We start from the raw sequence: 12,824 nt of genomic DNA, 5'->3' as shown, positions 1-12,824 counted from the left end.
CCTGTCACTCTTTCATGTCATCCACCCATCAACCTGTGAGATAGATGCTGTCTCCCTTTATAGGGGACAAAAGGGGGCGTTAAAGGTCTCCAGGGCTTTGCTTTGCCACCTGCCAAGGCATGAAGGAGCCTGTGTGAGCCGGGGCTGCTCTGACTGAGGTTCGTACACTCATCCCTGCCCCGCAGCGTCTCCCTACACAAGCCGCCGGTGGCACGTGTGTGTGCACGTGTGTGTGTGTGACTGTGATGTCACGCCTGCACATGACCTGTGGCCCGCCATGAGATCTTCCCAGGCCCCAGCCATGTGCGGTTCCTAGCAGCAGCCAGCCTCTCTTCCTGCCTGCACGTGTGTGTCACTTTACCTTTCCCACTTTATTGTCGTACAATTGACAAGTAGAAATTGTTCATATGATGATTGTGCAGGGAGGACCCCAATGGAGCCGATTAACAAGCATCATGGAGTCACCATTCTGTGTGTGTGCTGAGCACATGCATGAACCTCAGCTCTCCCACGCAGTATCGTTGACCATGGCCGCGAGCTCTGGGGCCCCAGAACTGATTGGTCTCAGAGCTGAAAATCGTCTCCTCCTCCCGCCTTGAGAAACCTGTTTGCCCAGGTATACGTGGGAACACGGCTGCCGGCGGCGGTGGCACCGGCCCCTCACTGTCACCATAGTCTTCCGTGCCAACCTGACCCTGGTGGCCTGGGGAGCTCCAAGCCCAGAGCAGACTCTCAGTTCTGCAGGATCACGTCCCAGGTCAGCTAGCAAGGACAGGGGCTGTCCCTCAGAACCCCAGGCCCAGTGGGCTGGGCTGAGGTTTCAGGGCCCCTCCTGCCGCCTCAGCCGGGGGCGGAACCCAGACTCACCTGCAGCCCTACCTGAGCTGTCGGAGCAGCTGTCAGAGGCCAGGCAGAGCCACCTGGGAGTGGGAGCTGCTGTCGGGAGCCTCAGGTGCGGGGACCAGGCCCAGGAGGTCTGGCTCAGGCCAGGCGGTGCAGGTAGGGGTCGTCCAGTCTGGCAGGGAGAAATTTCCAGTGGCTAGAATGTGTAATTCTCCCTGCTCTCCTCCGTGCCCGGTTTTGGTCGCCATCTGTCTCCGTCTTACTCTCTTACATAATAATCTTTCCTCTTTCCTGCCCACATGAGGTCTCCACCTTCCCCAGGTGTGATCTGGACATGGGCACGCTCCAGATGCCAGGGTCCTTGGGGCTGGGGAAGGGGCACAGGAGCAGCCAGCTGGTGCCCATCCCCAGTGGGACCCAGCTCTGCCTCTCTCTCCAGCCCCATGCAGGGAGCACACGCACTGTCTCCACAGGGCTGGGCCACCACGGCCTTGGATTCTTGGGGGATGATGACCCCTGGAGTTGTGCAGCAGCACAGCCTGAGCCAGAGCCTGGCAGGAGTAAGCCGAGTGAGTGAGTGGCAGGAACTCCATGGGATTGGAGTTGAGCTGAGAGGAGCTGAGCACAGGCGTATGGAGAAGAATCTTCCTCTCTGGGCCCTGCAGGCTGATGGGTGGAGTGGGGCAGGGGCAGGAGCCAAGGCGGCCAGGAGCATGGGGGGAGTGGAGGCTGGGGCGGCAGGAGTGGGCCCGGCAGGAGATCTACAACAGGGGCCCGGGCCCAGGGGGACTCCTGCCAGGGAATCTTTGTGCCACTGGAGGGGGCAACACAGTGCCAATTTCCTCTCCCACCCCCAGGAGGGACACCCCCTCAGGCTCTTTCCCTAGACACAGGACCAGCAGAGAGGGGACGGTGGTTAGTCAAGGTTTGGGAGCCAGATAAGTGCAGACTGAAAACCCACACAGGCCACAGCAACTGGCCAGTGAGCCCCACTTCCTCTCTAAGAGTGGGAGCAATAGAGCCAACTCATACGAGTGCTCTGACCACGGAGATCATCTCGTGACGGGCCCCACTCAATGTTTCTGGAACATTCTGGTGAACAGTAGCGTCCTGTTCCGGGAGCGTTGTTCTGGAAGAGAGGGGTGTCAGCAGGGACGCTGACCGAGAGTGGTTTTTCAGGAAGAACTTGCCGGCTGTCGGGCTGGAGGCCAACCACAGGGACATGGAAGCTGCCCGGGGTTGTTCTCGGGGTTGGCAGTGCCAGTGGGAGACTGTGGAGGAGCCGTGGGCAGCGGTACAAAGGGGGCCTTTCTTTCCATATGAGAATGATGTGGGATGAATAGCTACGCGGGTCTGCTGAGCCGGAAGTCTGCAAGGCCCAAATGTCACTCTATCCTACTTGTCCGTCAAAATGGCCCCTTTCCCAGGATGCACCTGCTTCACCTGGGACCTAACAGGGGATACCATGAAAATGCGGAAATGAAGCTCCATGTGGAACGTGTGGCAGATTCACGAAATTCCCAGGTGGCTTCACACCTGTAGAGATCACTCTCTAACGCTCGCCCCACCTCATTAAAGGGAAAACCATCTGGAGAGGCACCCTGTCAACATAGCTGCACAGGTGCGAGCTCCCTCCCTCCCCCACCCCTCCGTCCCTCAGGCGATCCTCTGGCCACTGCCCACTGGTAACAGGTGTTTCTCCATATGGGGCTGCCCACGCTCATGCGTGTATGTGTGTTCACTTTCTTGCCGTTGGAATAAATTGTGGTACCACTTTGTGCACTGAGAATGCTTGTCTAATGGGAGGCAGGAAGCCGGACTAACAATCGAAGCATTCTTAGCCACTCAAAAACTCCTTCAGTAGCATGGATCTTCCAGCAGCTGACGCCCTATGCTCGGGACCTCACCATGAAGGCTTCATTCCCTTAGCCAAAGGCTCCCAGCCAGTGGCCATGCCAGGGCCTGTGGGCCTGGAGGTGACCCGAGGCCGCTTCTCACCCACAGCCCTGTGCAGTGAATGAGCACTTGCAGGCACAGGGAGCTGGCTGAGGGGAAGGCCCACCGAGGGGTCGGGGCAGGACCCCAGCGGGGTTAGAAGCTTAGCAATTCTGCAGCCTTCCAGTCCCCTAAGAGCAGCCGGGACCCTCTTGTCCTCACCCCTCAACTCAGGGCCCCTCTCTGCTCAGGTGCCTCCTTCTTGTCCATCCCCCACATTGAACGCCAGGGGGCGGCCATGCTCCATTCACTGGCAGCAGAGACACAGGCTCCCAAGCCTGAGGGGCTGGCTCACTCCTAAGGCAGCCCTGCCGCAAATCAGCAATCGCATTCAGAGAGATAAACGGGGGTCCCACCGGGGTAGTGGTGTTGCCAGGCTGAGTCCGAGGCGACCTCCAAGGACTGAAAATGGAAGACACGAGCCGGGGGGCGTGGCCCTTCCGGGAGCCACGCATAGGATAGTGGAGCAGCAAGGGAACCCCAGGAGGGGTCTGACCCTGTCTCTAAGAGGCACTGGGGAAGGAAGAGGCTCTGAATGAGAAGCTGTGGAGGAAGAAGGTGGCCACGAGACAACCAGGTCTCTGGGCAGTCGGCAGAGAGTCTGTCTGAGGACAGCTTGAGACAGAGAGGCGTCTGTTTGGCTGGCTGAAGAACTGCTGAGAGGAGCAGTGGCAAGGTGGGGAGGGGTAGGGATATGGGACAGGTGAGTGAGTGAGCCAAAGCGAGCAGAACTCTGGTTTGCAGAATCTTCAGCGAGGCTACAGGAAAGAGCAGGCCTCGGATGCCTGAGTAGGGCCTGCCTGGTACTCCATTTATGGTGAACTGTAGAGGAAGTGAACTGGACTCCGTACTGAGTGATCCTAAAAGCAATTTTATTTTTAAAATTTCATTTTTAATTGACACACAATCATTGCGTACATTTGAGGTGTGCTGAGTGATATTTGGGTACATGTATGCAATATGTAAGGATCAAGTCAGGATGAGTGGCATGGCCATCGCCCCAAACAGCTGCCCTCTCTTTATGGTTCGAACATCCAAAATCCTCTGTTCTTGTTATTTTTTTTAAAGATTTATTTTTATTTATTTGAAAGACAGAGTTACAGAGAGAGGTAGAGACACAGAGAGAGAGATCTTCCATCCACTGGTTCACTCCCTAGATGGGAGCTGTGCCGATCCGAAGCCAGGAGCCAGGAGCTTCTTCCAGGTCTCCCGTGTAGGTGCAAGGGCCCAAGGACTTGGTCCATCTTCTACTGCTTTCCCAGGCCAGCAGAGAGCTGGATCAGAAGTGGAACAGTCAGGTCTTGAACCAGCTCCCATACGGAATGCCAGCGCTTCAGGCCAAGGCATTAACCCGCTACACCACAGCACCGGCCCCTGTTATTGTTATTTTTAAGTGCACCATAAATTGTTGTTAATTATAGCCACCCTCGTGTGCTGTGGGACATTGGAGACTGTCCCTCTTGTCTGACCGCAATGTCAGACCTTGTGAGCGATCTTTCCCTCTCCCCGACCCTGTTCTGCCTTAGTAACCACTCTTCCACTCTATTTCTATGAGATCAATGTTTTTCTTAGTTTCCCTGCATGAATGAGAACATGCAGTGTTTGTTTCCTGGGCCTGGTTAGTTTCACCCAATGCGATGTCCTGGTTCCATCCATTTGGTTGCAAATGGCAGTAGTGCATTTCTTTGTGGCTTAATAATACTCCATGTCTTGGCTATTGTGTTTCCTCTCTTCACTACATAGTTTCCGTTGCTGTGCGAAAGCTTTGTTCTGTCATTCCATTTGTCCATTTTACTTTTCTTGCCTGTGTTTTTGAGGTCTTGTCACAAGAAAAAAAAAAGCATTTCCCCTGTATTTTCGTTTTTGTCCAGTAATTTCAGAGTTCCTGGTCTTAAATTGAAGTCTTTAATCCGTTTTGAGTGCACTTACTTGTATGTATCCTGAAAGATGGTGGTCTAATTTTATTCCTGTGCACACTGATAGCCAGTTCTCCCAGCATCTGTTCCTGGAAAGACTGTGCTTCCCCAGTGTATGTTCTCGGCACCTTTGTTAAGACAACGTTGGCTGTCAACGTGTGGATTCATTTCTGAGATCTCTATTCTGTTCCCTTGGTCTATGTGTCTGTTTTTACGCTAGAACCATGCTATTTTGGTAGCTATAGCATTTTTTTAAAGATATATTTATTTTATTTGAAAGGCAGAGTTACAGAGAGGCAGAAGAGGGGAGAGAGAGAGAGAGAGAGAGAGAGAGAGAGACAGAGAGACAGAGATCTGAGAGAGGTCTTCCAGCCTCTGGTTCACTCCCCAAATGGCTACAAGGGCTAGAGCTGAGCTGATCCAAAGCCTAGAGCAAGGAGCTTTTTCCGGTTCTCCCCCATGGGTGCAGGGGCCCAAGCACTTGGTCCATCTTCTGCTGCCTCCCCAGGTGCATTAGCAGGGAGCTGGATTGGAAATGGAGCATCCGGGACTTGAACTGGCGCCCACATGGGATGCTGGCACTGCAGCCAAGGGACTTTACCGGCTACGCTGCAGCACCCGCCCCTTTATTACTATAACTTTGTTGTGCATTTTGAAGTCAGCTGATGTGATGTTTCCTGCTTTGTTCTCAGAACTGCTTTGGTTATTTGTAGACTAACAGTGACAAGCTATCTGAAAAAGAAATCAAAAAAGCAATTTCATTTATAATAGGTATTCCAACCTGGAAGAGAGGGAAAGAGAGAGCTCCCATCCATTGTTCCGAGCCCCAAATGCCCACAACAGCCTGGGCGAGGCTGGGCCAAAGCCAGGAGCCCGGAACTCAATCCAGGTCTCCCGCATGGGTGGCAGGAACTAGTCCTGGAAGTGTCACTGCTTCCTCACCTCTCCCCAGGGTGAACATCAGCGAGGAGAAGCTGGAGTGCAGACCAGAACCAGGGCTTGAATCCAGGCGCCCTCATGAGGAACGCAGGCATCTTAACCGCTCGCCAAACTTTCACTTCCATTTTATTTGTTTTAGAATAACATTTCTAATGGTGTGAAATGGTTTCTCATTGTGGTTTGGACTTGCATTTTCTGAACAATTGAGCTACTTTCAGGTGGTTATTGGCATCTGTGCAACCACTTTGGAGAAATCTTTAAGTCCTCTGCCCATTTCCAATAAGGCTGTCTGATTTGTTTGTGTTGACTTATTGCAATGTTTATATACTAGGGATTTATATCAATCCTTTATCAGATATATGACTTGTAAATATTTTCTCTCCTCCCATGGGTTGCCTTTTCACTATGCTGGCAATGTCCTTTGATTTACAGAATTTTAAATTTTCGTAAAATCCAATTTATCTACTTTGTGTTTTGTTGCTTGGGTTTTTATGTCATGGCCAAGAAATCATTGCCCAATGTTATGAAGCTTTCCCCTCATGTTTTCTTCCAAGAGTTTTATCATTTTAGCTCCTGCATTTACATCTTCTATCCATGTTGAGTTCATTTTTATATTTGGTATTGTGTAAAGTTATAATTTATTTCTTTTTAAAAATTTTCATTGATTATTTACATTTGAAAGGTAGAAAGACCCACAGAGAGAAAGAGAGAGAGAGAGAGAGAGCGCGCGAGCTACCATCTGCTAGTTATCGCCCCAAAAGCTGCAACAGCAAGGGCTGGGTCAGGTCAAAGCCAGGAGCCTAGATCTCCCTTCAGGTCTCCCACATGGGTGGCAGGACCCAAGTACCTGTGGCCTCTCAGGGTGCACTTTAGCAGGAATCTAAGGTCAGAAACAGAGCTATGACCCAAGCCCAGGCACTCCAATGTGGGATGTGGGCACCCAAACAGCATCTTAACTGTTGCACCAAACACTCGTCCTGCAACCTCTTTTGTTTGCATTTTGATATGCAGGATCCCCCTCACCACTGGCTGAAGAGACTTTCCCTCCTCTCTTGGATGATCTTGGCAGGCTTTTCCGGAATTATTTAACCAGCTATGTGATGCTTATTTCTGGGATCTCTATTCTATTCTGTGGGATTATATGGCTTTCTTTACACAGTACCACAGCATTTTGATTGCTGTAGCCTTGTCATTACGTTTTGAAGTCAGGAAATGCAAGCTATCCACTTGGTGCTTATTTGCAGTGTGTCCTGGGGTCTCCCTGGAAGCTGTCATAAATGATCTGTCTTACTTCTGTGTCTGTATGCTCTCTAAGCCCTCCCACCCCATAAAGCTTTCCCGGTCACCTCTACCGCCCTTGGTTGTCCCATCCTCTGAGCCCCTCAGCTAAGAGGAAAGAAGGGGTGGGTGAATGCTGGCCTGCTGTGTACTGAAGACCTATGTTCCGAGGATTTGTAGGCAGACTTCAGGGTCAAGGTAAGCCCTTCCTAGGGGGAAGGGAAGGAGGAAGAGCGGGATTCAGCCGTCATCTCCCTACTAGAGCGCAGCATTCCCCTTCCCTTTTCTGGAAGAAAGATCCACCCGGGAGCCCTGCCCCTGGTGCTCTCAGCCCTGAGCTCAGAGCCCTCCTCCTCCCTCCTCCCGGTTCTGATCAGCCCCACCTCCCACCGCCCCAAGCAGCTCACCCCATGGGACTGTCAGGCTGACCATCCAACGATCTGGTCCGTCTGGGTTTCTTGATGTTGCGAATGCAGCCCCGCCCCCTTAGTCCTCTTGTTTATCAGATAAACTTATTTCCTCATTAAATGTGAAGGAGGGACTTGGAGCAGTGACTTCTCTGCCATTCTGGCTGGTAAGCCTCAGGCTGTGGGAGCCTGCTGAGCCCTGCCCAGTTGGGGACTAGCTTGCCCTCCTCCCTGGTCAGAACTGGCCCCCCCCCCCCCCCGCTCAGCGTGACCTGTGCTGGATCTTCCCTGTTAGGGGGCCAGAAGAGAAGTCCAGCACCCTGCTTCTCACTTTCCTTTCTCCAAGAGGGGAAGAGGAGAGGTTCAGGCCCCAACACCCAACCCTGAACCCTCACTAGATGCTGGGAAGTGGGACAGGGCGATCGGGCCCATTTAGCTGCTGCTGTGGCTCAGGACCCTGGCCTATGTGTGCAGCAGGTGCATGCAAAGAGACACCAGACTGAGCTGTCCCAAATGCAGCTACTCTGGAGGGACCGAGTGAGCAGGCAAGCCTGTGTGTGTGGTGTCTGGGTCCCTCCTCGGCCGGATGGTGGTTGGCATCACTTTCTCTGTGTTAGCCTCGAGGGTGTGAGTTAACTCAGGATCTGTAGACAATGTCAGGAGCACATGGTAACCTCACTGGTGCTGAGGCAGGCAGGGTGCGGGTCCAGACGTCCAGCCTCAGAGACATTTAACAACCTGCCCAAGGTCACCTGCAGAATAGCGAGATGCACACTCAGGACTGCAGGCCGAGCTGCCTGAGACCCTGCAGGCGGAAATCTGCATCCTTCTCAGGAAGGGTCTCTGGATCCCAGCCATTTCATCTGTCCCAGCACGGGGCAGAAAGTGTGGGCCAGGCGTCAGAAGCTGTGAATTCTGGCCTGGCCTTGCCCTGCTCTCTTCCTGGGAGTGAACCACGGTCACTTTTCCAGCCTCAATTTCTTACACCGTGGAGAAGGGGACATGGCCCCTCAGGAATGGAGACAGGCACTCACGAGGCCTGGGGGCAGCCTGCAGGTGTCCCTCCTGCTGGCCGCAGGACAGTTGCGAGAGCTGCCTGTCAGGGAGCCTGGCTGCAGGCCCAGCTCCACTTTTACTTCCCTGGGCCTCAGCATCCCCTGCACACAAGCAGGAGCTTGCACCCTCGATTTCCGAAATCCTTTCCAGCCCTGGGACACAGGGGCTGCTTCATCCCTCCTCCTCTTCCCCCTCCTCCTCCCCTGGGGGTGGGAGAGCACGTGTGTCTGTGCATGTACATGTGTGCAGGGGTGTGTGTTGGGGAGGAAGGAGCCAGAGAAAGAGGGAGGGCGTCCCGTCGGGGCCGGGGGTGGCAGGTGGGAGGACAGGTGGGGAGGACTTTGTGTGCCAGGCTCATGGTGCCCGGGCTGTTTAATCATTAAAGGAAAGGAATGAAGCCGGGAGCGCCTCAAAGTCCAGCCTGCAGGGGACCAGCGCACAGATGAGCAAGGAGCTGGGAGTTATGGGGCCCGGAGCCTCAGGGGCCGGGAGCAGGCCTGAAACAGTTCCACGCTCAGCAGCGGGCCCTGGCGTCAGCCTGCACACCTATGACATCGTGGTCGTGGTCATCTACTTTGTCTTCGTCCTGGCCGTGGGGATCTGGGTGAGTGGCCTTGAAGCTGGGGCAGGGGCAGCTTCTCATCTCAGACTGGGAGTCCTTGTGGGCAGAATGGAGGTCACAGCTCCACAGGGAGCGGAGATGAAAGAACCTTCAGGAATCATCCGTCCCCTGCTTCCACAGAAGGGGAGCCTGAGGCCCAGAGAGGGCTGTGGCTTGCCTGAGGTCACACAGCAAGCCAAAAGTAGTCTAGGCTGGGGCTCCCGATTCCTGCCTCCTTCTCTCTGTCTCATGCACCTGCTGCCTCTGCCCCACCCACCCTGGGCTGCCCCGAGCCTCACTCCTGCCTCGTCCTCATCCAAGACTCCCACCTCTGCAAAGGCCTGACTGCTTGCCCGCCCCGATCCTGCACTGCTTAGTGGCCTGGCCAAGAAGCAGGGCTCTTGTGCTCTCAGGGAAGGGTGCCAAGCAGGTTCCCAAGCCCCTCTGTCCACACTGTTCAGGGGAAATGCAGTGTCCAGGGTCAGGGAGCCCTGAGTTCAGATCCCATCTCCAGCGCTTACAGCCACGGGCCTCTGGGTGCACGCAAGCCTCCTCTGAGCCTCAGTTTCCCCATGGGGACAAGCAGAGCAGGGACTGTACTGTGGAACTGAAGCATTCCACAACAAGGCACCGATAAGCCCCGGCATGGTGCCTGGCACACAGCTCACAGGCAATAAATGCCTGAGATTATCACCCCAGAGAGCTGCATAAAAGCCAGCACCTTTAGACTCTCTGTGGGACAGACTGTGACTCGAGTCCCTGCAGTCCCCTAGGCTATGGTGAGGGCAGCAACGTCCTCATTTGAAGAGGGACGCAAGGAGTTCCTGCCCACCCAGGGCTGCTGGGAAGAACCGGGGCTGGCGTTTGGCACACCTGCCAAGACACCACGTGGGACCCCCACATCCCACATCAGAGCGCCTGGGTTTGCAGCCTGGCTCCTCCCCCCTTTCTCCCAGTTTCCCGCGAATGCACATCCTGGGAGATAGCAGAACACAGTTCAAGAGCTTGGTTTCCTGCCACCGACGTGGGAGGCCTGGGTAGAGTCCCTGTCCAGCTCCCTGCTTATGTACCTGGGAAAGCAGACGGCCCTAGTGCTTGGGCCCCTGCCACCCATGTGGGAGCCAGAATGGAGTTTCTGGCTGCTGGCTTCAGCCTGACCCAACCCTGGCTGTTGCAGGCATCTGGAGGAGTGAAGAGTGAACCATCAGGTAGAAGACCAACCTCTCTCTCTCTCGCTCACTCTCGCTCTAGCTCTCTCTCTCTCTTTCAAGCACCAGGCCCTGCGCAACTGTGAGTCCCTCATCACTAATGGCTCTCCCCTGGGGAAAGAGGCTTCTTTTCAAATGTCCCCTCTCCTCCCCGTCCTTGACTGTTTCTCCGCTCCCAGGCCGGGTCGGAGGCCTGTGGAGTCCGGCATCTGAGCACTTGGGTTGCTCTTCCCTCCCCATCGCCTGCCCTCACTGCTGTGTCCCGGGAGAAGGCTCCTGCCTGCCTCACTCTCCTTGCGTGCTGCAGAGCAGTGCCCCAAACCAGCTGCTGAGTGGGCAGCTCCTGGTGCTCAGCGTGCTTCCTCCAGGGGCCTGGATGGGGCTCCGTGGTGTGGTCTGAGTTCCGGCCAGGCCCCAGGCCCCACAGGCAGAGCAGTCAGAATAGCTGCCCGCCGCCCCGCAGCATGGGAGCCCCGCTGGAGCGCGGGGAGGGGTAGGCGCGCTGCAGCTGAGGACGACACCGTAAGCCAGTGCGGGCGGGGTGGGGGACACAAGTTACTGCTGCGTGGAGATGAGCGGAGGCTCACGGGGAGGCAGCAGCTCTCTCAAAGCACACAGCGCAAAGCTGGGGAAGCCGCCAGCCCTCGGACAGCTCCGTGCTGCCTCACCCTGCCCTCTGCACCTCACAGCGCCGGGCTGAGGGGCAGGGTATTGGATGGAGACACGGAGAGGTTAGAGGGAGGCTCAGGCGTTCTCAGCTCCTGCTGTTTCCTTTCCAGTCGTCCATCCGCGCAAGTCGAGGGACCGTTGGCGGCTACTTCCTGGCGGGGAGGTCCATGAGCTGGTGGCCGGTGAGTTGACCTCCACGCCAACACCCACGTTCCCTCTCGTTGTCTCCTGCTTGGACCAAGGCAACAGCTTCCCCTGCTGAGCTGGAAGGAAACCCAGGGCCTATGAGTTTGGTGGAAGCCCTTGGGTCCCCTGGGATGAGGCTAGGGGAGACTTTTTTGGGAAAGAAACAAACAAGTTTAAAGCCAGAGGATTAAGTGAGGGGAATCAGAGGCAAAAACTCCAACAGGCTCCAGGGACTGATCTTGAGACCTTTACCAACGCCAGTCTCTCCCACCTCCCTCCTCCCGAAACAGGAGGGAATTGTAGGGGGTCAGCCCCAGCAGTAATGGGTGCTGTTTCTATACACAGCCCGTCAAGCAGCACTCACAAGCACTGCATGTGTGCACAAGCACTTGCACACTCACAAACACGTGCTCTCACAACATTCTCGTGCACTCATACTTTGATACACTCGCGTATACATTCCCATGCCTGTATACAAACTCACACTCATTCACACTCACTCATATACACTCCCATGCTCATACACAAACTCACACTCATTCACAGACTCGGTCACATACACTCCCATGCTCATACACAAACTCACACCCATTCACACTCAGACTCACACTCATACACACTCCCATGCTTCTACACAACCTCACACTCACTCATATATATTCCCATGCTCATATGCAAACTCACACTCATTCACACAGACTCACATACTCACCTACACTCACACATACTCTGTGGGACATATACCCACCCTTGTGCATCTTCACATACATACTCACATATACACACTCATATACACCCCCATGCTCATATACAGACTCACTCATTCACACTCACACACTCACTCACACACTCATATATACTCAGATTCTGTGGGACAAATACCCACTTTCATATACATTCACACACACTTACACTCATATATACACACTCATACTCTGACTCACACATACTCCTATGCTCATATACAAACTTACACTCATTCATACTCACAGACTCACACACTGATACACACTCACACATACCCACCCTCATACATCTTCACACATACATATACATGCTATCACACTCACATACACACACCTATATGATACACTTACACACATTCACACTATATATATACACATATGACACTCTTTCCCTTGCATTCACACACATTCTCATTATCACACCACTGACACACTGACATACACTCTGATGCTCACACTCTCATGCAGTAAAGCACTCATACACACACACTCTCCTATGCTCATATACACACTCACTCTGACACTTTTAACCACACTCTCACACGCTCATGTGCACACACCCTCACATGCACACAACACTCTCACTGTCACTCATACACTCATCCACACACTCTCATTCTCAAACACACTCATATAAACACTCTCATGCTGACACACAGCCCTCTGCTCACATGCAAGGGCCCTCACACACATACACTCATACACCTGTGTTCACTCGCACATTCTCACACTCACACACTTTCACATTCATGTACTCTCACACCCACATGCTCACAGACTCATGCCCCAGCCATCTTCCCACCGCTTCCCTCCCCTGTCTTGGCTCTCACCATCTCCCTGGCCCACGATCAGCTCCAGGTCCTCTAAGGAGCAAAGGAGACCCTGCAGGCTCTGTGGGCTGTCTGGGAGGTCCAGGATCTGGGAGAGGAAGAAGGGGCGGTGAGCTCTCGCTCCGCTCAGTATAAAGGAATCCCAGGGCT

At 54.2% G+C, this 12,824-nt stretch overlaps 1 protein-coding gene across 1 annotated transcript in view; it reads left to right on the top strand.

Moving 5' to 3' along the window:
* Positions 1-624: 624 nt before the first annotated feature.
* SLC5A9 (solute carrier family 5 member 9) overlaps positions 625-12,824 on the top strand; it is a 32,275-nt gene continuing 20,075 nt past the window's right edge. The window contains exons 1-3 of the mRNA XM_008265286.5: positions 625-999; positions 8,820-9,038; positions 11,023-11,094. Coding sequence (XP_008263508.2) covers positions 8,877-9,038; positions 11,023-11,094 — 234 coding nt within the window. The 5' untranslated portion in view covers positions 625-999; positions 8,820-8,876. The remainder of the gene's footprint in view (positions 1,000-8,819; positions 9,039-11,022; positions 11,095-12,824) is intronic.

This window comes from Oryctolagus cuniculus, chromosome 7, assembly GCF_051225735.1.
Source record: "Oryctolagus cuniculus isolate XC-2025 breed Fujian yellow rabbit chromosome 7, ASM5122573v1, whole genome shotgun sequence".
NCBI lineage: Eukaryota > Metazoa > Chordata > Mammalia > Lagomorpha > Leporidae > Oryctolagus > Oryctolagus cuniculus.
The sequence above is the reverse complement of the archived record's forward strand: the minus strand, read 5'-3'. Positions and strand labels throughout refer to the sequence as shown.